General features: G+C 44.6%; 2 protein-coding genes and 2 non-coding genes across 4 annotated transcripts in view; 1 reads left to right on the forward strand and 3 right to left on the reverse strand.

Annotated features, from left to right (window-relative positions):
* Nucleotides 1-4,965, reverse strand: part of TEX14 (testis expressed 14, intercellular bridge forming factor) — a 35,377-nt gene extending 30,412 nt beyond the window's left edge. The window contains exons 1-2 of the mRNA XM_075113642.1: nt 4,889-4,965; nt 4,270-4,420 (exon numbers count right to left, since the gene is read on the reverse strand). Of these exons, the coding sequence (XP_074969743.1) occupies nt 4,270-4,405 (136 nt within the window). The 5' untranslated portion in view covers nt 4,406-4,420; nt 4,889-4,965. The remainder of the gene's footprint in view (nt 1-4,269; nt 4,421-4,888) is intronic.
* LOC142066339 (small nucleolar RNA U3) lies at nt 2,120-2,332 on the reverse strand. The gene has a single exon (XR_012663678.1). It is a non-coding gene; the product is annotated as a small nucleolar RNA U3 (small nucleolar RNA).
* Nucleotides 3,111-3,323, reverse strand: LOC142066341 (small nucleolar RNA U3). Its single transcript, XR_012663680.1, has one exon. It is a non-coding gene; the product is annotated as a small nucleolar RNA U3 (small nucleolar RNA).
* Nucleotides 4,966-5,011: 46 nt separating the features above from the next.
* On the forward strand, nt 5,012-23,426 carry RAD51C (RAD51 paralog C). Its single transcript, XM_075113643.1, has 9 exons — nt 5,012-5,198; nt 6,313-6,571; nt 6,836-7,002; nt 7,966-8,099; nt 10,877-11,008; nt 13,299-13,365; nt 16,971-17,031; nt 19,424-19,484; nt 23,108-23,426. The coding sequence occupies exons 1-9, from the start codon at nt 5,081-5,083 to the stop codon at nt 23,210-23,212; spliced, it is 1,104 nt and encodes a 367-aa protein (XP_074969744.1). The 5' UTR covers nt 5,012-5,080; the 3' UTR covers nt 23,213-23,426.
* Nucleotides 23,427-23,663: the final 237 nt, after the last annotated feature.

The following is a 23,663-nucleotide window of genomic DNA, read 5'->3' on the forward strand; positions in this document are numbered from 1 at the left end:
GACGACTCTTAGAGGTGTCCAACGTGGCCGAGTCAACCACTTCCCTGGATAGATTATTCCAATGGTGACTGTCCTCAGTGTGAAAAATTTCCCTCTGATGTCCAATCGGAATCTCCCCAAGAGCAACTTGTGTCCATCCCCCCTTGTCCTCTCCATGTGACCCCTTGTAAAAAGGGGGTCTCCATATTCTTTGTAGCTACCCCTTAAGTACTGGTACGTGGTGATGAGATCCCATCTGAGCCTCCTTTTCTCAAGGCTGAACAAACCTAGCTCTCCCAGCCTATCCTCGTATGGCAGCTTCCCAGTCCTCTGATCATCTTTGTGGCCCTTCTCTGGACCCCTTCCAGCCTGTCCACATCCTTTTTGTGCAGCAGGGACCAGGACTGTACACAGTACTCCAGGTGTGGCCTGACAAGCGCTGAGTAGAGCGGCATGATGACTTCTTTCTCTCTGCTGGTGATGCCCTTTTTGATGCAACCCAGCATCCTGTTGGCCGCCTTGGCCACAGCAGCCACTGTTCGCTCACGTTGAGCTTCCCGTCCACCAGGCCCCCCAGGTCCCTTTCCACAGAGCTGCTCTCCAGCTGGGTGGATCCTAGTCTGTGCTGCACTCCCGGATTGTGTTTTCCCAGGTGCATGACCTTACACTTCTCCTTGTTGAACTTCATAAGGTTCTTGCTGGCCCACTCTTCCAGCCTATCCAAATCTCCCTGCAGAGCAGCTCTCCCTTCTGGAGTGTCTACTTCCCCACTCAACTTGGTGTCATCTGCAAAATTCATCAGGCTACATTTGATGCTGTTATCCAGGTCGCTTATAAAGATATTGAATAACATTGGGCCCAATATCAATCCCTGGGGGACTCCACTAGTGACAGGTTGCCAGTTTGACAAAGAGCTATTTACCACCACCCTTTGGGTGCTGCCTGTCAGCCAATTCCCCACCCACTGCACAGACCACTTGTCTAGGCCATAACACATCAATTTCTCCAAGAGGAGACTGGGGGGGGACCCTATCAAAGGCCTTGGAGAAGTCTAGGTAGACAATGTCCACTGCCCGCCCGAGGTCAACCAGGCAAGTCACTTTGTCATAGAAGGCCACCAGGTTTGTCAAGCACAATCTGCCTTTAGTGAAGCCATGTTGGCTTTTCCCAATCACGTGCTTCATTTGACTTGTGATGGCCCCCAGGAGGAGTCGTTCCATAACTTTCCCAGGGATTGAAGTAAGGCTGATGGGCCTATAGTTACCCGGATCCTCCCTCGAGCCCTTCTTGTAGATAGGGGTTTCTCAGAAGGTTCAGGAAGTACAAAAGATACCCCCGGACTACCAAATACGGCCAGCCCCTGAGCCCCTCCAACATTTCTGTGAAACCCTCATGTTATCTGGCATCACAGATAAGGAACTGCAGCAAGACAGACTCTGCGGACGCCTACATGCAAATGGATAGTGGTGTGCGCGTGCACGTGCGTTAAGCCGTGACTTGTCAAAACATCTTGTACCCAAATGCGTGACGGGTGTAAGAACCATGCATGAAATGCACCCAGGGTGCCCCACTTTGATATGGGACACCTCATGTGTATGAATAAAGAATTACTCTGGTAATTCTGTCCTTTGCATCCCAGCTGCTCTCCCTGGACAGCATCAGCCAGTTGCCAAGTTTTGACGGCACCGTCCCAGTCCATGCTTCCCCTTCCTGGAGAGAAGAGAAGGCCCCACCACCACCAGTGGGTAGCGCTGCCCGACTCTTGCAGGTGCTCAGACAGGGATGCATTGGCTTCATTGCCTTGCCCTACACAGCAGCCGGCTCCAGAATACCATCGCCTGACTTGTGCAACAAAGTACTAACACACTTTCACACCATTTGTTTTCACTGATCAACCCCACCCCACGGGACATTATACCCCAGCCCGGCCGGCTGCTTCTCGCCCCCGCCCCTCCCCTGCCCGACAAAGGCCCACACGGTCAAGACTATACCCAAACCCACAGAAGGGGTCGGGAAGAGCCGACGTGTTCCACCTGGACGCGTTCATCTCGCACGGAGCCGCCACGTCCAGAAACGGCCCGTGAACCCCCCGAGCTGCTTTTTTTATAAACCAGTAAAAAAAAAAAAAAACCGGGCACAAACCACTCAGCCCGTGCTCTCTCCCTCCCGCACCCGCAAGCGGGAACAGGAACGGTCATCAATGGCGGGCGGCTCCTGCTCAAGCAGCACCGCCCGCCCGCTTCGCGCTCAGGAGAGAACACCCAGCTCCTCCTCGTGGCTTGTGATGCCGGTCAAGTGCGATCACTCTCCTCTAGTGACCAACTACAGAAATGATCCCTGAAAGTATAGTCTTAACAACACAACCCCAACGACCCCGACACCACCCGCACGCACCGCCCTCTACCACACGGCCGCAACACCCCCACACCCACCAAAGCACCACGGCGGAGCCCCTCGCGCTCCCGCCCGCACCCCGCCGCTGCCGAGGCCCCGACCGCGACCCACGCTCCCGCTCCGCCACCCGCGGCGGCGCCGCGCGGGGCCCCCACCGCGACACGCCCGCTCATTTGCATCTTCTGCCTCCGACGCCCAATCAGGCGCGCCGCTCGCGCACAGCTAGGCGCGCCGGCACCGCCCGGTGCGGGGAGGCGGGCTTCGGGCAACGCATCGGTCGCGCCGCTGGCGCCACCCCCAACCCCGCTCTCTGCGCACCGTCCCCTCAGCCGCCGCGCGCAGCCGCCTCCGGGGCGCCGCAGCGCGACTGACGCAACGTCACCGCCGAGCACACGCGGCTCTGAGCGGCCCCGAAGCCCCTCTCGCCCGCGCTGCTCGGCGCCAACAAGGAGCGTCTTCTGCCTTAGCCCCCGCCAGCGGCCCCCGGCCTCCCAGGGACAGCGCGACGTGACGAGGAAGGGAAGAGGTCGCCCTGCCACCGACACACCCTCAACCCCTCCCGGACAGCAAGTCAAGCGCCTTCGCGGCACCCCGACAATCCCGCAGCTCTCCCCGACTCAGGCTGCGTTCCATGAGCAGCCTGTACCGCCCCCTTGGCGCTCGCCGGGGCCCCTGCCACTTCGGCAACAACTATTTTTGGACACCAGTAAAAAGAAAAAAAAAAAAACCGGGCACAAACCACTCAGCCCGTGCTCTCTCCCTCCCGCACCCGCAAGCGGGAACAGGAACGGTCATCAATGGCGGGCGGCTCCTGCCCAAGCAGCACCGCCCGCCCGCTTCGCGCTCAGGAGAGAACACCCAGCTCCTCCTCGTGGCTTGTGATGCCGGTCAAGTGCGATCACTCTCCTCTAGTGACCAACTACAGAAATGATCCCTGAAAGTATAGTCTTGACAGCACAACCCCAACGACCCCGACACCACCCGCACGCACCGCCCTCTACCACACGGCCGCAACACCCCCACACCCACCAAAGCACCACGGCGGAGCCCCTCGCGCTCCCGCCCGCACCCCGCCGCTGCCGAGGCCCCGACCGCGACCCACGCTCCCGCTCCGCCACCCGCGGCGGCGCCGCGCGGGGCCCCCACCGCGACACGCCCGCTCATTTGCATCTTCTGCCTCCGACGCCCAATCAGGCGCGCCGCTCGCGCACAGCCAGGCGCGCCGGCACCGCCCGGTGCGGGGAGGCCGCGCCGCACCGCCCAGCGCCGCATCCCGCCGCGCGGCGGGACGCGGCTGCAGCGGCTTCCAGGGGTGCGCATCTCCCGGCACCGCCCCGGGGCATTGCGGGTTTGTCCGCACGGAGCGCTCGGGCCTCCCCCGGCCCGCACAGCCGCGCACCAGCGGTACCGCGGAGCCACGCCTCTCGGAGAAGCAGGTGCCGTACAAGTTCTGGGTAGTAAAAACGAAGTAGAATTGCATTGGATAGTGGGTTCCATTTACAAAATTCCCTGTTCCCTTGTAGTTAAGAACCTAGGTGTCAAAAATATTAGTATCTAAACCATACCCTAAGCAATTTGCAGTAAGAATTAAACTTAAAATCCCTTTTGAAGAGTATATTCCTAAAGCAGACTCAGAACTTCAGTTTTACAATACCTCAATCATATTCTATGAGCAAAAAGCTTAGTTTTCTTTTTAATTTACTTCTTTTCATACATCTTTTGATTCAATATTTAGCACCACTTACCAGAAAAGGCCAACTATAATTCATTTTGTAAATATATTTCAGTCACAAAACTGAATTCTCGGACAGTATGCTGGTTTTTTACCACAAATACAAAGCATCCAGGAAAAAAGTAAAACTTTTCTGCCTGTACCTGCATAAACTTTGCTTTTACCTTTTTTTAGAAGCTTTTTCACTTTCACGTAGTTTCCTTGCCTGACATACTCATGCAGCTGAGCTTCCAGGGAGTCACCCCTCACCTTTCCAAGCTGGACTGGGCAGGGAATTGGAAGAGGGAGAGGATGAGCCATCTCCTCCTCAGAGAACTAGGAAAAGGTATGAAACATCACAAAGCTGCAAAACACTGTAACTCAAAGACTTTGAAAGCTTCAAAAGACTTTGAAAACCTCGGTAGCTGACACGAGTCACGGCTGTTTCCTCCAGACAAACCTTGAGATGGAGGGCGAGGGCAACTCAGCCCCCCGGTTCCACTGGCTGCCTCCCTCCACCCTCCGAGGAAGGGCCTGCCCTTGGCACATGCTGCGAGGGACCGTGTTTGCCGTCAAGGCCTGGCCAGGGGAGACGCGCTCCCAAGGCGGAGAAGGGAGTGGGGACAACCGGGGGGGTCACACAAACACCCGTAAAGCCTGTCAGATGCGTGGGCCTCTCCTGACCGGACGAAGGCAGGGCAAAGCCCGCACCATTCCTGGGTCGGGGCTGCTCAGACCCACCAGCCCTTCGGCCGTTTCTGCCCCCCCCACCCCCGACTAACGGCCCCGGCCCCTCCGCCTCACCCGCCTCAGCAGCGCCGCCGCCTGCCCAACGCCCGCGGCACGCGCTCGCCCGGCCGCGCGCCTCCCCGCAACGCGCATGCGCGGCCACCTCCTCCTCCGCCCCCTCCCCTCCCGCCTCAGGTCGGGGCGGGCCCGGCGCGGCCTAGCGCAGCGCGGCGAGGCGGCGGTGGGGGCGGCGGCGGAGTCGTCGGTATGCAGCGGGACGTGGGCAGCCTCCCGCTGGCTCCCGCCCTGCGGGCCAGGCTCGTCGCCGCCGGCTTCCAGACGGCGGAGGAGCTGCTAGAGACCGGCCCCTGCGGGCTGAGCAAAGGTACCGGCGGGGGGACGGTCCCCGGCCGCCCCCCGGCGCTGGAGCGCGGGGAGTCCCGCCCTAACCCTTTCCTTTCCGCCAGACTTTCGCAGTTGGTGATTAGCGAGGATGGGGTTTCAGCGGGGTTTCGCTTATTTAAACGGTTCACGGTGCACATTAAGGCGCTTGGCTCGTACTGAAGGCTCATTTCGGGGCAGCTGCCCTGAGAAATCTCACCGAGACCTCGGGTGCGTCTGGAGAAATGGGCAAAGTAAATGGTTATTGACTTTCACTTAAAAAACCCCAAACCGATTCTGATAGAAGACCCTTCTTACACTGAGTGATAGTTGTCAGTGGGATACAGAAGAAGAAAACCCAGCAGATTCTGTCTCTCTCATTCATCTTCATTCCCCAACTCTACATGCTTTAAACAAACTTCTGTGAAGTCAAAGTCACCTTTTTTTTAGAAGCTAAAGTAATATTTGCACAGCCACTGTAAGAAGTCTGTCATGATTTTGATTATCATAGTTTTATTATCTATTATAATTTGTGGTAATAGTTTTGCCTTGAAGATCACAGTGAAGCAGCTGCTCCTGGCAGATATGTGTGTATAAAGGCAGAGATGTTTGCAGGTATCTCATCTGGTTACTCGGTCTGTGTTTCAAATCTACAAAAGATGCATAAGGTGCCCAGCCGTGGAGTACCCCAAGAATTCAGTGTACGATCAGTAGGTGTCACTGTCACTGCCTAGTCTGCAACCTGATTTCTTTCACAGGACGTTATTTGCTTCAAATGAAATTAATGTGGTAGTGCATTGAGAGCAGAATAGGTGCTCTGCCAGATCTCATGCACGTCTATGACAGGCAGGTTTGATTTTGTTTTATTTGCAGGTCACTTACTGTCACCTGAATTCTGAACGCAGGGCATCATTGCTCTGAGTGCTTTTGAACAGCACATCGTCAGTTCCAGAGATGTTGGCAAGCTGTGTGCAGCGTTATACTCAAAGGATTAATATTTTTGTGTTACGCTGCAGAATGATCAGGTTCTGTCAAACAAGTTGAATTATCTTGTCATACTTTAAATGAATCGCTGTTTAAAAAAATCAGGTAATGTTTCATGATTTTGACTCTTCTAGAAATCGGAATCTCCAAAGAAGAGGCACTGGAAGCATTACAGGTTGTGAGGCAGGAATGTCACGGGGATGCAGCAAGGACTGCTGGGGGATCAGGCGCCACCAGAAGGTGCACAGCACTGGAACTTCTGGAAGAAGAACAAGCCCAGGGCTTCATCATCACCTTTTGTTCAGCACTAGACAATATTCTGGGAGGTGGTGTGCAACTGACAAAAATCACAGAGATCTGTGGAGCACCTGGTGTTGGGAAAACACAGCTGTGGTATTTTATTTTTAGATTACTTTCGTGCAACTGAGAATCACTTTTCTTCATAGTTTAACTATTAAGAGAGTTCTTTTTCTTGTCATGACTGCAATCTCTGATTCTTATACGGCATTATAAATACAATAATGATAATGGCTGCACTGCTTCCTGTTCCTTTCTGGCAATGCCAGATTTCTGGCAGAAATGTCACTTTAGGAGTGAGTTGGGAGGAGAGAGCTTTGGGATGTAAATATTTATCTTTTTTTCTGTTTCTTGTGGCAGTATGCAGTTGGCAGTAGATGTACAGATCCCAGAATGCTTTGGAGGCGTAGCTGGAGAAGCTGTGTTCATTGACACTGAAGGAAGTTTTATGGTAGACAGAGTAGTGGATATTGCAACTGCCTGTGTGCAGCATTGCCGGCTTATTGCTGAAGCTCATCAAGAAGAAGGTACATTGCTAAGTCGTTTCTTTCTGCCTAGTAGGCTGGGATCTGAGTGAAGCGAGTGTCTCATAGGCTGCAGTTTTACAGTTTGAGGGTTTCAACAGTAGTGCTGGCTAAGGAGTTCTTAAGTTCCTGCCAGCCTTTCATTTCCACTTGTACGTATCATACCCTGAAGTGCGTCAGTGTGTGGAGCCATGCTGCAGGCTGAGCTGGTCTACTTTAAGAATAATTCTTCTTCTACATGATGATTTGTTGGGTTTTTGGCTTTTGCTTTTTTTGTTTGTTTGGGTTTTTTTAGCACTTTAATGATTGAATTTACAGCAAAACTGAGGGATAATATGCTGCAACTCAGGGACAGGAAGAGCAGCTGGGGAAAGAGAAGAGGAGCAGCAGAATTTTTTAGGGCAGTGCTGCTGCTGAAGCCCCATATTGTAAAACTGTAGCTGGAATTCAGCTCCTTTGTAAGGTCAATGTAGCCAGGCTGCATTTAATGAAGAGTTTTATTCTATAAGTCATCAGTATGTTGGGGATACTGACACAACTTTTACGTTACTATTTTATGCAGCAACTTCTGTTTGAACAGAGGTAAAAGGAGACCATATTAAATGAGCTACTGCACATTAAACAGTGGATGATTAATAGCCGTTGTTGTCCTCTGGTGGTGTTCTGGCTTGAAAATTGTTTACTGGAAAAGTTCTTCTTTCAGAAATAAGTTTTCATTTTTGGAGCGCTCTGTTGGAGGCTCCGGTGTATCTATGTGCAAATGCTGAGATAGCATCTGCTCACCGCCTTCTTGCCTTTCAAGCCAGATGGAAGGTATGTTTCCCACACTCTTTACCTTGACTGTTTCTGTTTCTGGGGTTTTTGATGTTGCTATATGTGGAAGGCATAGTTTGGTAGAATGATGAAAGTAGCAATATGCTAGTACAGACTTCTGACTCATTTACTCATCTATTTATTTGTTCTCAGATCATCTAAAAGCTTTGGAGACGTTCTCTCTTGAAAGTATCCTTTCTCACATATATTACTTCCGTTGCCGTGACTACATAGAGCTTCTTGCACAGGTCTACCTCCTCCCAGACTTTCTTTCAGAGCACTCAAAGGTAAGGGTTATTGCAGACCTATCAGAAGATATCACTTGTCTTCACACTAAAGATTTTTGGGGATGTTCATCTGTTACAGTAAGAGTAACATGAGTAACACCTTGGTACCTCATCAGCTTGGCAGTAATGTATTGGCTGATGCCAGAGTACAAACGTAAGGCTTGCTTGCTTGTTTGCTTTTTCATTCCTATCCCAATTACTCTTGAGAGTAATTTGCTTTTGCTACCACTGCTGCCATCATCCTGAATCTCCACTTTGAGGCAAGGGTACTGGATCTATGCTGGTACATGTTGTTGCATTTCTATGAGCGCTGAGTTATGAATCATCACAAAACAGCTTTAGAAAAGAGTCTCTGAGCCAGGTGTGCGTGTGATGACCATGATGCAGGGGGATCAGAAAGGCTTAGTGCAGGTTTTTTTGTCCTACAAGATCACTGAGGACCAGAAGCATCCTGTACCATCTTGGCATCCAGAAAGTGAGTCTTCTGCTTTCCAACACATCTTCTGTTGCTACAAGCAGCCAGAGCCTGCAGCTTGACTCCTGGGTGGACTACAGCCAAGAAGTTTCCCAGTACCTAGTGTCTTAGTGAAATGCTATTGTGAAACAGATTTTCAACACCTCCCTTCCAGATTTCTAGATTCTGCACAGCAGATCACTCCCTAACAGGATTCAGGGAAGATTATTTGTGCATTATTCTAACAGAGCACAAATCAGTATTGTTTAGTTATATTGTCTTCTGGATATCATTTCCATTTTGGAAGCTGTTATGTTCTTGAAAGCACATATGGGAGTCTTACTTTTGCTTAGTGTAGTCTGGTATTTCCCTTTCTCTGCCAGGTACTAACGGTGCCCTGTTGTGTTTGCTCTTGTGGAAAGTACATGGCTTCATTAGCACAGTTATATTGGGCTGCAGTTCTCTGGTACCATCTGTGCTGATTATCTGTGCTTGGCCTGGAGCCTCAAATACTGAAGGTTGCAGGAGAACCATAAGACCTTCTGGTGATTCCTTGGACAGGCTATAAGTGACTTGACAGATTGCCCATTGCAGTCCAGCTCTCATTAAAATTAGTCTGATCCCTCTGTGCAGGCCTGGAGCTGAGAATGGGACCACAGGAAGCCTCCAGGTTTTAGGGTTTTTTTAGAGAGACATAGTTGTAGAGAGTGTCATTTGGAAACATGAATTAGTTTGAGAGCTTGTTAATAATATGAGAAAGACCAATAATATGAAAAAGACTATGTTAGAAAATATTATTGTTGTAATAAACAGAATTCTTGAAGGTCTAGACAAGAAGGTCTCCATCTCTAGACAAACTGAGATGGAGAAGGGACGTGTTACCAAGCTTTCTCTAAATAGCCTACTTTTGAATACTTTAAGTCTAGTTGTTTGTTATTTTATAAGTGGAGAAAATTGGGAGAAAATAAACTAAATAAACTGGACATATTAATCTGATAGGCAAGTTATATAACTATGTATACATTCCTTTCTAGCATGAGTCATGTTTACACCGTTAAACTGATTGTTCTGAAAGTCAAAAAATTATGCCCGAGGAAGATGTACAGACTCATAGAAAAGAATTTGCAGGAAGGAGGAAAAGTGAGAAAACAGAAGAATATCTTAATTCTGTTTAATCCTCTTTTTCAAATTAAGATTTTTTTTTTCACTGGGATGCCCAGGGCCATTTCAGAGTGATGTTTGCTGCAGGCTTGTATGTTCCAGCCACAAAGCTGTTTCCCAGTAATGAGTTAAATCAATAATACAGAAAATCAGTTTTCTTGTGTTGTTTCCGATTTGTTGTTTTTGTGCATTAGTGCAAGAATTTGTAGATACCTGGGATTTGAGTGACATCTGAACATGCGAACACTGTGAGACTGTCCATGTCCCTTCTATATTTCAGACAAACCCAGCTCATCAAAACAGCTACAACAAATGAAGTTAGACTAAATTAAAACCCCAGACATGTTTATATAGTGTCTTCAGGGTGATAAGCCAGCAGCAGTATTGTGCTCTAGCTTCAGCTGAAGAAATAGTTCAGCAAAGCAAACATCTTCAGACAAGATAACTCAGCTCCATTGCATAGCATCTGGAATATCTTTAAGCCTCTGTTAAAATCTGTGGTTCTAAAAGAGATCACTGATAGTTGCCCTTAGAATCTGATGGGTTATCTTAACAGTGACTGCAGACAGCATGCATTCTGGTTTTGATTTGATTTGATTTTGATTTTTTGAGGGAGAAGGTGAAATAAATTTGTTTTTATGGAGAGTTGATGGAAGTACAATTTTGATGTTCAGTGATTCTTTTTTCTCCAGCTTCTTTTCTGCAAGGCTTTAACTCCAGCTTTGTTAATTTGTATTCTGTACCAGGTGCTGCAGAGGTAAGTCAGCTAGCTCTAAGTGAGCGAGCTCTGAAACTGGAAACAGTCAGAAAGGCAGCTCTGTGTTGAGTTAACTCATGGGAGAGCTTAGTGCGGCATTTTGTTTAAGCTAGTGCAGCTATGGTCTCAGCTAGCATCTATGCATAATGCAGTTCTGCACCTAGGAAGTGTACCAGCATGTTTGGAGCTTGAGGCTCTTTACTCCGCACTCGTGGAGTGATGATTGTCTCCTATATATATATATATAAAACAGGTGTTATACTGCAATGCACATCTGAGTATGAAATACAAGAGTGTCATCACCTTATATAAAACATTCCAGTGCACTTAAAAAGGGGTCTTACTGCTTTTTGTCATTTGTTTGTAGGAGAGTAATGGTAGTTTTTCCTTTTCTTCTGCATTTAGGTCCGACTGGTGGTAGTTGATGGAATTGCATTTCCTTTTCGCCATGACTTTGAGGACCTCTCGCTTCGAACAAGGCTTTTGAATGGTCTGGCGCAGCAGCTGATCATCATAGCAAATGATCATAAATCAGCAGTAAGTCTAGGGTGGATTAAAATCACAAAAGATGCTACTTTGGAATAAATACAAAGAATTAAGCAAATGTAATTTGTGACTGTCTGTAAATAGCAAAATGAAAGTGCAAGAATGTTCTCTACATTCGGGTTTGCCAGTTTGGGTGGTAAATATAGATAGATCGCACAGACAAAACTTTTTAGGTGGAAAATTCCTTGCCAAAATAACTAAAATTTGTATTAAAAGCACTCTGTAGATCTTATTTAAATGGTAGCTTTCAATTTGGCATGCTGTTTCACTTCATCTTCCTTGGTTGGACAAGGAATGCTCCTTTGGTGACTTTTACCTACAAAGCACGTGCATTAACATACATGATAGTATTTAGTGGTTCCAACATAATTTTCCACTCTTTGTTTAAAAATAAACTACTGTCTTAGCAGAGGAACTGTCCTTAGGGAGGAAAACCACTTTATCAGCTAGTTTGGCTTGCTTTTCTGGCACCCATGGAAACCCATAGCTTCCTTCCTGGGCATTATTTCTACGTCATTTATGCCAATATGGAGGCCAGCAAATCTGCAGCCGCGTAGCCAGCAGATGGCACTCAGAAGCTACATCTGTTCTAGAAGTTGTTTTGGCAAATCTTTTACAGCACAGAAAAGCATTGTTCAGGAACTGGAGCTTACACAGTCTCAAAATGGTGCTTCTGCCTGTAACTGTTTCCAGGTGACTTGCAACCTTGTCACCCTCAACCCTCCCGTGCAACTGGCTTTTGTTCCTAACTGCTAAAAATAAGCCTCCCCTTGTGCTTCCTCTGATAGCTGCAGGAAGGGAAGAGCACAGCTCCACATTCCGCCTGGGTTAGGCGATTGTGCTTGCTGCTGAAAGCGTACCCTCTCTCTTGCCCGGACATGAATTATGAAATTTCTTCCTGTTCCTGTGGGCACCAAGGGGGACGAATGTTATATGGCTGCTTGATTTGCACAGCCTCCAGTTTACCCAGTACTTTCACTCATAAATTAGGTATCTGGTGACCTTGAACAGGAGCAGCTGTCATTGTATGGTCTTTTTTTCCTTTGGTCAAGGGAAACACATGTAACTTATTTCTGTTGAACAAGTGAGCAATTTAGTACAAACGTTTGCTAAATAAACACTTGCTAAAGAAGTGAGCAATCACAGAGCTTCAGAAATTATTTAGCTCAGAGTGGCCCTCTTGTTAGTTTTTGAGTGAGTTCGATGTAGCTTGCAAGCAGTCTAAATTCAGCTTGCGTGCCAGAGATTGCTTGTCAGGCAGCAAAGCTGGGCAGCCTACTCTAATATGGTCAGAAGTAAGTTCCTTTAATTTCTAAAGCTGAACTCGGTGGGTTGTGCCAGGATGCCCACACCAGCCCTTCTCCAGCAGTGACATGGGGAGCCTATTTGGGGCTGTTATCATGAATATATGATGAGTTACTTCTCTAAAATACACAATATATGTCTTGGGGCTTTCAGCTATGTAAACGTTTTGGTGTGTGCCCCGCATGCTCACTGTAATTACTTGTTTAGCACGCTTTTCTAACTGTTCAAGCAAGAATCATACAAGCCTGTCAAACAATGAAAACCCCTAGGGTTTAAGATGGGTACAATTTTTTATTTTTCATTTTTAATGAAGTTTGCAATTAATATTCCTGGCTCTTTTCTGTCTCACCCACCCCCACTTCTACCAGGGATCTAACCTAGACTGTCTGTGAACCTCCTACGAGTGATTCGTGCTGCGAAAACACTCCCCCACTCTGTCTGTTCACTTTCATTCTGCTTTGTATTGTACCCACTTGCGCATTTTTAGACTACAAGGTGCAGAAATTCTGTTAATCACTAGGCTTATACATGTTTTGAGCAGCACCACCAAGTTCATTTATGCCACAGTGACTGAAATCTGTCTCTTTATAAAGGGCTAGTACAAGTCATGTGCATCTAAATACAGATCCAAACAGTATTTAGCACAAATACGGTGGAATATACAAGTTGTGCAGAGTTTGCATCCCTTGGGAAAGGAGATATTTAGGTTTCTTTAAAGTCTTGAATGAAAGAAATCTACCTTCTATGCAAATTGCAAATACATTTTGCGGGGTTCTCTTGTTTTGTTTTGGCTATTGAGGAAAGGTGAGGCACCTGTACAGTTTCTTCTTGTTAACACAAAAGCTTCATTACAGCAGGCAAGAGTTTTGCCTGAGTAACTTGATAAAAGCTTTTTGAAAAATCCCTCTCTTCCCTCCCACCAGTATGCTTCTTTTTAGAGATTTTCATGTTTGTTTGCTTTTGTTTCCTCTTCCAGGTAGTTCTGACAAATCAAATGACAACAAGGATTGGACAAAGCCAGTCCACATTGGTACCTGCTTTAGGTAGGTGTTTAGCTTGTGGACTGAAAACTGAGTTAATCTTCAAATATATGACTTCCTTTCTTTTGGCATCGTGTGTGAGGAGAATGAAACTGTTTGCTGAACTTCTGCAGTGTAGCAGAATCCATGCTGAAACTATTAGACCCATCTGGAACTGCTGGCATTGTGGAACTCTACAGTAGTGCTTATCTATGTCAGCACTGTCATTATAATTAGCAACTGTCAAATTTTACTCTAAACTCAAACATGGTGTGCAGATTAGAATACTGATTAGATGTTTGAAAAGGGATTACAAATATTTTTAAAAGTCATGACATTTTCAGATTGCAGAAACGCACAGATTGAGGGTGTCACTGGATTTTTTTTTTCCTTTTTAAACCAAAATTTTTAATACTGAACTTGATACTAGATCTACCAGTATTCCTTAAGATGACTGAATCACCCTTTATGGGGAAGCACTGGGTACTAAGGACAATCTGAGTAACTAGGTTTTTAGATGTGCAGCTAATGCATTGCAGCCTTCCCCTGAGGATCTTAGGCTATGGAGTTACCTTTATTCCAGCTGCAGCTGTGTCAGCTAAGGAGGCCACTACCCCTGCTGGAGGTCACCGCTGCATCCTATATGCTGGCTGAGCTGTTTATGTCATTGTCTCCCAATCTGTTTCTGCCAAAAGTGGGCCAGATAAGCTTGAGCTATTTAAATAATAACTAAACCCCTGATAAATCAGGTAATTTAGACTGAAATTGCCTAGTGAACAATCATGCAAAAAATGTAGGGATGGACCTGGGGGCAGTAAACTTCCAGCAGGAACGTGGTCATGAACAGGTTAAAGCACTAACAGAAGAACACAGCTTAATGGTTGTACACCTCAAACCATGCTGCAATTTCCTGAATTCCCCGAGATCACTCACTGCCTCTCCAAAACAGTTTAAATTGTTTATTTTGCCATTCACTTGAACACATTCCATTAATTATTTGCAAAGGTGTTTCACTTTTGCTGAATACCTGGAACTCTCCGCCCACTGCTCTCTAGTTATGATGCAGAGGGAAGTTCTAGGTTGGATCCTCAACTACAGCATGGCTGTAGTGAGTTTAAGTGGTTTTTACAGGCTGCTCCATTTTGCCGTGTAATGAGCAGAGTACCTCATACAGACTCTTTTGCTGAGATCATGGGGAAAAACAGAACAGTTCTGAAGTAGAGATTTTCACAAATTAAAAAAGCTCAGCATTTAAATCTTATTTCAGGTTGTAACTTTGTATTATTTTATGATGCACTTAAAGGGCAGAGATTCTTTGTCCCCAGCTTCAGTTTCTGTGAACTAAGTAAAGATTCCCTTGTTCTGGAGGGGAGGGAGAAGAAGGGGACAGTACAGACGCACAGATGTTCTCAGTGTCTGTACAGGCATAGAACCATTTGGCACAGATGTAAGATAAAATGAACAAATACAGACCATCTCCTTGGAGAATGTGAAGAATGTGGAATTTTGAGCTGTGCATGCAGATAAAGACCCAGCTTCCAGTATCTGACCCTTTTTGTCATTTTTGCCTCTTGCTCTCTGATGTATTATTTTTGGCAGCCTTTCTGGCTACAAACTCCCTGAAAGCTAATAGATTCTGTCTTTTTTCAATAGCCAGTGTTGTTTGAGAGCTGTTGTGTTTATTGAGTCATAGGGACAATAAGGAATGGGAAGACATTCAGAGTAGGTTATAATTCAAAGATATGTCTTTTGCCTATTTTCTTTTACAAACGTTTAATTTGACGCAACCTTATTACATCGTTGTGGTCACCCACGTGACCATAAACCGATTGTGACTTTCACCAGAATGTGTGTGTAACCACATAGTATTTTTAGTTAATAATAGTATTGTTAAACTGAGTGGTGTGTACTCTTGCAAAAATGAAACTTTGTACCAGTTGGTAACGTATTTAAGCTAAGAGGTATTCCCCTCATCCTGAACAGCCGTATCTCGAGTTGAGCATTTCGGAGTGGTACAAAGCTGTTTTCATTTTGATGTGAATTCCATAGACTCAGTGAACGTATTGAGCTGGTGGATTTACAGGGTGATTTTTATGACCCACTCTGAAGGGATGCTATTTCAACAGTCTCCTCTTAAAAGCTAGAGAACCTCCTACTCCTCCATGGTTGGTTATAGCCAGAGGAACTATTGAGGAGGGGTCAGCAGCAAAACCCCAAGTAAAATCAATCCTATTGCCTCCCCTAAATAGGTTTTTTCCCCATTGATTGGTAAGCCTTAGAAAGAGCCTTTTCTAAGATTTCACAAGAGCATTAGTTTCTAAACCTTTATTCAGCTTCCTAGCAGAAGGGGAGTTCTTAATTATGAAAAAGAAAAAAAAAATAGCACAGATGCTGCAAGGTATTAAGTCAAGAGCTTTATGAAGGGGACAGCTTGCTTTCCCACTAGTGATAGCTAAGCTGGGTGTTCCTAGACATTTCTACTGGGTATATTTAGAAAGGAGGTCAAATATTAATCTACAGCCAGTTTAACTTAGAAATATCTCATTTTACAGTAGTATTTTTCTCTCACATTCGATACAGTTGGAAACATTCTGGTGTGGAATTTGTAACCATTGTAAAATGTGTTTTGATCTCTGACTCAGAACCGTGTCTGATAGCCAAAATCTTTAATCTCAGCTTAGATATAGTGGAGCAAGGTCTGGCAAGATGCCTAGAGGATCTAGGTCTTCATTACAGCTGAATCTTTTTTTTCCTTCACTGTGCTGTAATGAATACCAGAGCACATGGGGCATGTGGGGCTGGTGACATGATGGAGACCAGCAAGTGACTCAGAAGTTACGGGGCTGTGTGCAGGTGAATAGGAGAGGCTTGCGGCACTTAACCAAAACGACTGTTTTAAAACGCAGTCCATCTTCGGACTACTGGCTGTCTCCTGGGATAAACAGAGGAAAACACCCAATAAAACTGTCTATAAATTGACTGAGCTTGTGGTCAGGTGTGAACTGAAACAGTAGGACTGTTTCCCCTGAAATAGAATAACAATCCAAACTTCCTTCTCCATCCACCACTCTTCCCTGACCCTCACTTTTGGTTGTGTTCTTTTGCATTTTGCTGTCAGAAGCAGACAACTGCTTCAGGGGCCCTTAATACTTCAATAATCATTGACTTTCTCCCAAAGCTTGTTTCCCAAAGGGAGTGATGTTTGCTTATAATTACGCCTGAGAGACAGAATATTGCAATTTTGAAGCAGGATTTAGACATACTCACTAGATTTCTTCAGTAGTAATTAGAAAAATCTTTTCTTCATGCTGCCTCTGTTTTCAAGATTTGTCTAGTGCCTGTCCTTTATTAGGTATATGTAATATCTTTCTACAAATATGGAAATATTGCAGCAAGCTTTCTATAAAACACGCTGAGTACAGAGGTATTCTTTGTCTTGGTATAGTTTGATAAACTAGTTACGAAATCATTGCACATATGAAAAAGATGTGATTCATTACTGCAAGAAAGGTATGTATGTTTTAATCATGGGGTTTTTTTGGAAGACCAGTCTAATTTCAGTTCAGCTTACTGATGATGCTGCTGTTATAGGAGATAAATAAAATGGCCTGTCATTTTGTGTCACCCAGGAGAAAGCTGGGGACATGCTGCTACTGTCCGTTTAATCTTTCACTGGAACAACAGTCAGAGGTAAGTGAATAAGGCCAGTAAGGTACATAATAATATTGACAAGTGTGACATTTGAGAATCTTTTTCAGAGTGGCCCTAGTGGCCACGGAGGGATTTGAATTTGACTCTGGCCTTGGTTTACCATGTCCAGGACTACTGAGGCTCAAGAAGAGCTTTGTAGTTCAGCCTAAGATGGCATGGGCTGCACTGTCACACTCCTCCTCACCATGGTCAGCTTGCTGCAGCGCTGTACTTTCTGTCTGATGAGGTGCTGTGTCTCATCAAAATATACCACCCTAATGGCACTCAGGAGGACAGAGAGCATTGGACCTTTCTGCTTTTGAATGCAACAGGAGGGTTCTGCAAAACTGGACAGCTGTGCAGGTACCAAGTTACAGTGATGGGCAGAGAGGTAGAAAGAGAGCAGCATTTGCTCGCAATGCAGAGCTGACCTATGGAGGATGATTTTAGAAGCCCAAAGGAATGGGGATGACCCTTCTAAAACCAGGATGAAGTTCTGTCTGTTGCAGTGAGATCTTTTCTGTTTCCTGGTTCTCTTTTTCCTGTCTTCACTATACTGCAAGCTCACTTCTCTTTCCTGGTCAGTTAAATTTGTCTTGTATATAGTATCACAATGCAGCAACTTGAGGTTAAGAAGCCTTACTTCGATTCCCTGATCTTCTGCAAACAGCAAACAAAAATGCTACTGGAATGTTGTTGTGCATAGTTTTGCTTGTTTGAACTTGTAAGACAAATGCAGTGACACTTTGTTGTGGAGTTTTGTTTTTTAAATTCTGAGTTTGAAGGCAATGCAGAATGATTACAGAAGGCTGTTTAATTTGGAATTAAATTAACATCGCTGATTAGGTAACAGCCTTTATAAGACAGAAGTTGCATCAACATAATGATTGCAGAGTGAACAAAAGTTAATTTTATATATCAAAAGTAAAGAGGGTTTTTTTTTTTCCTGCAACACAGCTAGGAAGGTTGTAGATACAGGCTCCAGAAAGCAAGCCAAAGAGAAGCAAACACGTTTTATTTACTGGTCTAAATATGCAGCTAATACAGAGCGGGGCCTGCAGAAACTTAGCAATTCCAATTACAGCTGCCTGTCTGTAAAAAGCAGAAATAGCTAGATTCTGTTGCATTTTTACACTAACTACCTATACCTGATGATCCATCGTGGGTTTGTTGTTCTTATTTTTATATGAGCTTATTGAGGCGCAAAGATGACCATTTGAGAACCCATTTGCCTTTTTCTTTTTAAATTCTGCTTTGGCCAAATATGATACCTGTCTCTCTTTCTCTACTACTGAAAATGTCAGAGCTTAATTATTAGGGTTCTCATTGCTGTGAGGAAAGATCCTGTTGAGTCAGAGGCACACAGCAGAGCTCCAGCTGAGCGCTTGTAAAAGCATGGCTTCCGCAGCTTCAGTTTTAAGCTATTTTGTAAAGTGTAACCCACCACTTTCATGTTATGAGGAATTCCCTGTGTAGCTAATGTGAAGTGGCATTGTTCCTCAGGCTGTAATTACGTGCTCTCTAATAGAATGCACCTCAGGGAGGAAGAAATACCCCCAAAATAATTAACAGGATCTTTGGCAGGGTGTCCTGATACAGGGAGTAGAACTCTTTCTATATTGGCTTTCCAGAATTGTAAGTTCTGGGGAGGTGGGCACGGTGCACACTAGCAGCCCTGGGACTGGCTGAAAAAACCCTTGCTTTTGAGCTGCTTTGCAATCTTCTGTCCATATCATTCAAGCGTCTGTTGGGCTAGGCGCTGTATAAGCACAAATCAAGATGTATTGCTTAGAGTCTAAATGTACGAAATCAAGGAAGTGTTAGAGGAGAAATACAAGGGGAATGATTTTCTCAAGGTTATGCTGTAAGTCATTGGCAAGGTCAGGCTTAGAAATAGAACATCTTATTCTCATTCTCCATCCCCTAGGTTATATTGACAGGCTTGTGAAATCTCTAGAAAAAACCTCCCTAGAAGTATTTGAATTCTTGAGGGTATCTCCCAGCTTTGAGAGGTCAATGAACAAATGATTGCTTAATGGAGTAGGAAAGAGCTGTGCTCAAAACCATTTCTGTTTGCGTTTTAAGGAAGTGGCATTTGGAATTAATTCATAATGAATATTGTTCCAAAAACATGATCGAATGCTGTGATGAAACAAGGTTAATTAATCATTCCCTCTTTTTAGTAGGTCTGCATTGTATTTGAGCTGACAGGTCATGCAAGGATGGGAATTTGGTATCCACAGTTTAAATAAGCTATATGGAAATACATACATACGAATTCCACTGGTCACCTACCCTGTGATCGTGGGAAAGCTTGGGCCGGTCATTTGGTTACTTGGAATTTGTATTATTGTATTCACTAATCATAATTATCTGTTTTTTGTTTAACCAGGTTGGCAACGCTGTACAAATCACCGAGTCAGAAGGAGGCAACCATACCATATCACATTACAGTTAGTATTTCTTTTGGGACGGAGATACAAGGATGGGAGCAAATTGTTAGCCATAGAGGGATTTCCAGACACACAGACAAATCTGAGAATGATGTTTGCTTTCTTAGTGTTGCCTTTCAGTTGGCTTCTGAAGGTCACCAGTAATACTGGGATGTCTCCAAGTTTATGAATATTTTGCACCTTTTCTCTTTAGAAAAATGACCCGGCGTGTTAGTCCTCTTAGAGTTAAGACATTTTGATTTCTAGATCAAATTTACAGGCAGCCTGTCCCCATCTGTTCTTGTGTAGTACTGCTTATTTTATCTGGCCTTGATGTTAACTTTTGGCCTAAGTGCAATTACAGAGAACAATTGTGTACTCTCTGAGCCTTCATTTTAGGAGACTTGAACAAGCCAAGTGTTTTTCTCCCCTGTCAGGTAGGTTATTGTTTCCCTAGTGGCTCTTCTCTGTATCTGTTCCAGTTGATTTTATTTTTTTAGGGCAAGGGTGACCATACATATTTCCACAGCTCTGCTTTAAGCGCATTGCCTGATGTAACCTGGTTGTATTTATCTTTTTCATAGCTCCATCCTACTGGCGACGCTATGACCAGCCAATATATACAGATTTTTTGTCTTCTGTCACTATCATAGGAGGAGCTTCCAGCTTCTGGCTGGAGTCTTTTTCATCCCTCATTAAATCCTGCGATTATTTTCTTTTGTGGAGTGCTTAGATACATATTAATGAGAATACATACTGTCTAAGCTGTATTTAGGTTTAAAAAAAACCCCACTACTCGACTCTTATATCTTCAAATGCCAGATACATAGGTACATGCCATAACTATTTGCTATGTGTCCTCATGGAAACACGTTGCCATAGCATTTCCTGCAGATCTGAATGTTGCCATAAGATGAGATCTTCAAAGTATTGAACAGAAATCAGATAATTTTTTTTTCACTCCTGAATGTATTCACCTGGACAGAAGAAATACTGGGAATACATATATATTCTTAGTTCTGTAAAGACTGGAATGGTAAATGGGGTTACGTCCCAAGGCTGTTTGGATCATGGGATATGAGTGTGCAGCCCTTTCTCTCCAGCTGACAAACAGATGGATTTTATCTTAGTTTGATTGCCTTTTCCTTTCAGTTTTATATGCATTATAAAACAGCTACGCTCTCTTCTTCTGTGTGAATGCACACGATCTTGAAATACAGTTGAGAGTCTATCCTAATCAAAGATTAGTTAAAACTTGAGATTATCCCTGTGTTTTTCCCTTAATCCTGTTGAGCTGCTTCAGCAGACAGTTTCTGTAAGTAAAAAATTTATTATCCCTGCTTCTTTCATGAAATTCAGGTCTGATGGTACCAGTCTGCTGTTACCATTTCTCATTCCCTTCTCTGTAGTTAAGCTGGAAGATGTGAATACATGTTCAGTGTTTCCAAATCTGATCTAGCGCATCTATGTATAACCAGCATACAAAAAAAGATCATTAAAAAAATAATAAACTCCTCAAGCCTAGATCCTCAAAGATGTTTAAGCTTGTGCAAATTAGGTGCTTTGGTACCGTTGACAAACTGGCTGTTCAGTGCCTGTAAGCCAATGGAGAAGTGTGTAATTTGGTGACCGAGCTCTGGTTCTCTTTCAGCTGTGTCCTTTCCAACACGCTGGCAAGTCGGTCACCACTCTGAGCAAGTGTGGACCCTGCAGAACACCTACCCAGTGAAACAGAGTTTCATTCAGAGGCTGATAGGGATTCATTCTTAAATGCAGAGTATAGAAATATAAATTGATTTACGCACAAGGGAGTAAATAGATCATCTGACTCACCTAAATTTCCCAGGTAATATGTGACCTGATTATTTCATCATGAAAGATAGAGACCCAGGACCTATATTCTGGGTAGGAATTGACAGTATTTCCCTGAACTATGGTGGGTCTGCCAGACTAGCAACGAGAATACTGCTCAAGTAATAAAGCCATCTATCTTTGTCAATCTTGATGCAGTCTGTAGACACCAGAAGATGTTAAAGAGCAACTCAAAATGACCGTAGACTGTCTGAGCTTTGTGGGTCCTTGGTTCCATTAGCCACCTAAAAACCAGGAACAAGCTTCACAAATATACACAAAATTCTTGTATTTTTGAGGCGCTATGCCCAGAAGGTACGTGCTTGTAACTAAATGGAAAACATCCATACTAAGTAGCCTACTTTATCGTGTTCTGGCTTTTATAACCATTGGAATGCTTTCCCTGGGAGTCTAGCAGGCTGGATTAAGTGGATTCTTGGCTACAGATCCACCTTTGTGCCTAAGGGAGATGGCAGAGATGAGATGCAAGCAGCAGTGAAATACTAAACTTGAAGATTCCCCATTACGCTATTTAGAATAACACTTGAGTTGCTTAGAATAGCAGAAGGACTGCACAAATTCTGCCCTTGTGGCACCGCTTGCTATTTGTTCCTTTAAAAACATAGCAGGCTGTGTGAGGTGAGGCATTTGGAAATAGAAATACAGAGATGGGAGACTTAAGCAAAGCATTTTGATTGGGTTTTGGTTTGTTTTGGATTGATCTTGGCGTGGGACACGCTGGCATTTTAAGAAAGTCACATGTCTGAAAGTATTTCTACCTGCGCTTTCACACTGCATCATCCTAAAATGTCAGCTTTCCTGAAATGCGTTCATCCCCACATCGTCTCTACCTGAGCACTTAGGATCCCCAAAGCAATTTATTTTTCTGATTAACCCATTTTCCTCTTAAGTCTGCACTGCAGTGAGAGTCTTCACTGAGCTGTCAGCACTGCTCCCTGCATAGCATTTGTCTGGAGATGGGAAGAGAGGCAGCTGCAGGCTTCACATAACATCTCAGTATCTCCATCTGCATTGATGACATGTTTAACTAACTGATTCGCCAGATCTTTCATATTTTTAAATCTTTTAAAATCATTAAATTGTGAGCTAAGGTAACAGAAAATACAAGTGGTACTGAGCCAAATAGATCACTTCAAGCTCTCTCCTGAGTAGCAGCATCTAGTTTTCACTTCTACATTTAGTTTTTGGCAGTTAAAGGTTCTCATCCCATTGTGTCCCATAAATCACTCTGCTGGGACGGTCTTTGCAGTCTAGAGACTGATTCAGATACGCTGTTCTCTTACAATGTCTCATTGATGTTTTCAGTTCATTAAGTAGATACATGAAACAAAAATATCCTAGGTTTTAGAAGTTCACAGTTTTGTTTCTGAAAATGACTGAGGCAATTAATCCAGTCATCTCCTTGCTTCTGTGGGAGCTCGAATAAGGGCTGAAGGATTTGGCTTTTAATTTATGTAAATAGTCAACATAAGTTAATTTACAGAGAAGCAGTGCTTCATAGCCATAGGGGTTATTAGTGCTAAAATGAAAATGATAGCCTGGTTGGTGAAAATAAAATATCTTTACAAAACAAAATGAAGAGACACAGTTATTAGTTGGCATGTGTGTTGAAAAGCTTGCGGTTCTGAGTTTAGCCTGGTCTATAAATGTTCTGTGGCTGCTCATCTAAAATAAATGACAGCATCATACCTCATTCTGATCTTCTGGGAACTAGTTACTCATACTTTATATCCACAGAAGTGTTATCACATGATTTTGCTTATATGTTACAGTCTCATGGCTTCCGAGACGTGCAGCCTCCAGCTGTCACTCAAAATGCAGAAGATACTGAAATGAACCCTCGCAAACGGCCGCGGAGAGAAGAGGAGAAGCAATAGCGATTCAAAAGTTGAATGTTAAAAAATGTGTGCTACATGAGAAGAGTTGCATAGTGAACATGCAACCAAAAGTAGCCTGAGAGACTCTAACTTAAATTCCTGCTCTGGACATTATTTTAACATTAAGACTGCAATGTGCAAATTTCTGTTGCAGGAAATTCCTTTATGTATGGCATAATTTTACTTTTATAATAAAAATCTATGTTTTCTATAATGAGAGGCTTTGGCATTTTGGGGGGAGATGGAGAATACAACTCCTTCTGTTAGATGTGAGCATCTAATACAGTACCTTTGATGACACAGGTCTTGATCACTCATCTGGTTTGTGTGAATCTGAATTTTAACAAGGGTTTCATGCAGCAGCCTGCTCACATGCCTCAGACCGGGGCAGAAGGCAGTGGAGCTGCTGATGGATGCTTTAAGGTCTCTATATGCCGAAGTGCTACGCCAG

The sequence above is a fragment of the Phalacrocorax aristotelis genome, chromosome 18 (assembly GCF_949628215.1).
Source record: "Phalacrocorax aristotelis chromosome 18, bGulAri2.1, whole genome shotgun sequence".
Classification (NCBI taxonomy): Eukaryota; Metazoa; Chordata; class Aves; order Suliformes; family Phalacrocoracidae; genus Phalacrocorax; species Phalacrocorax aristotelis.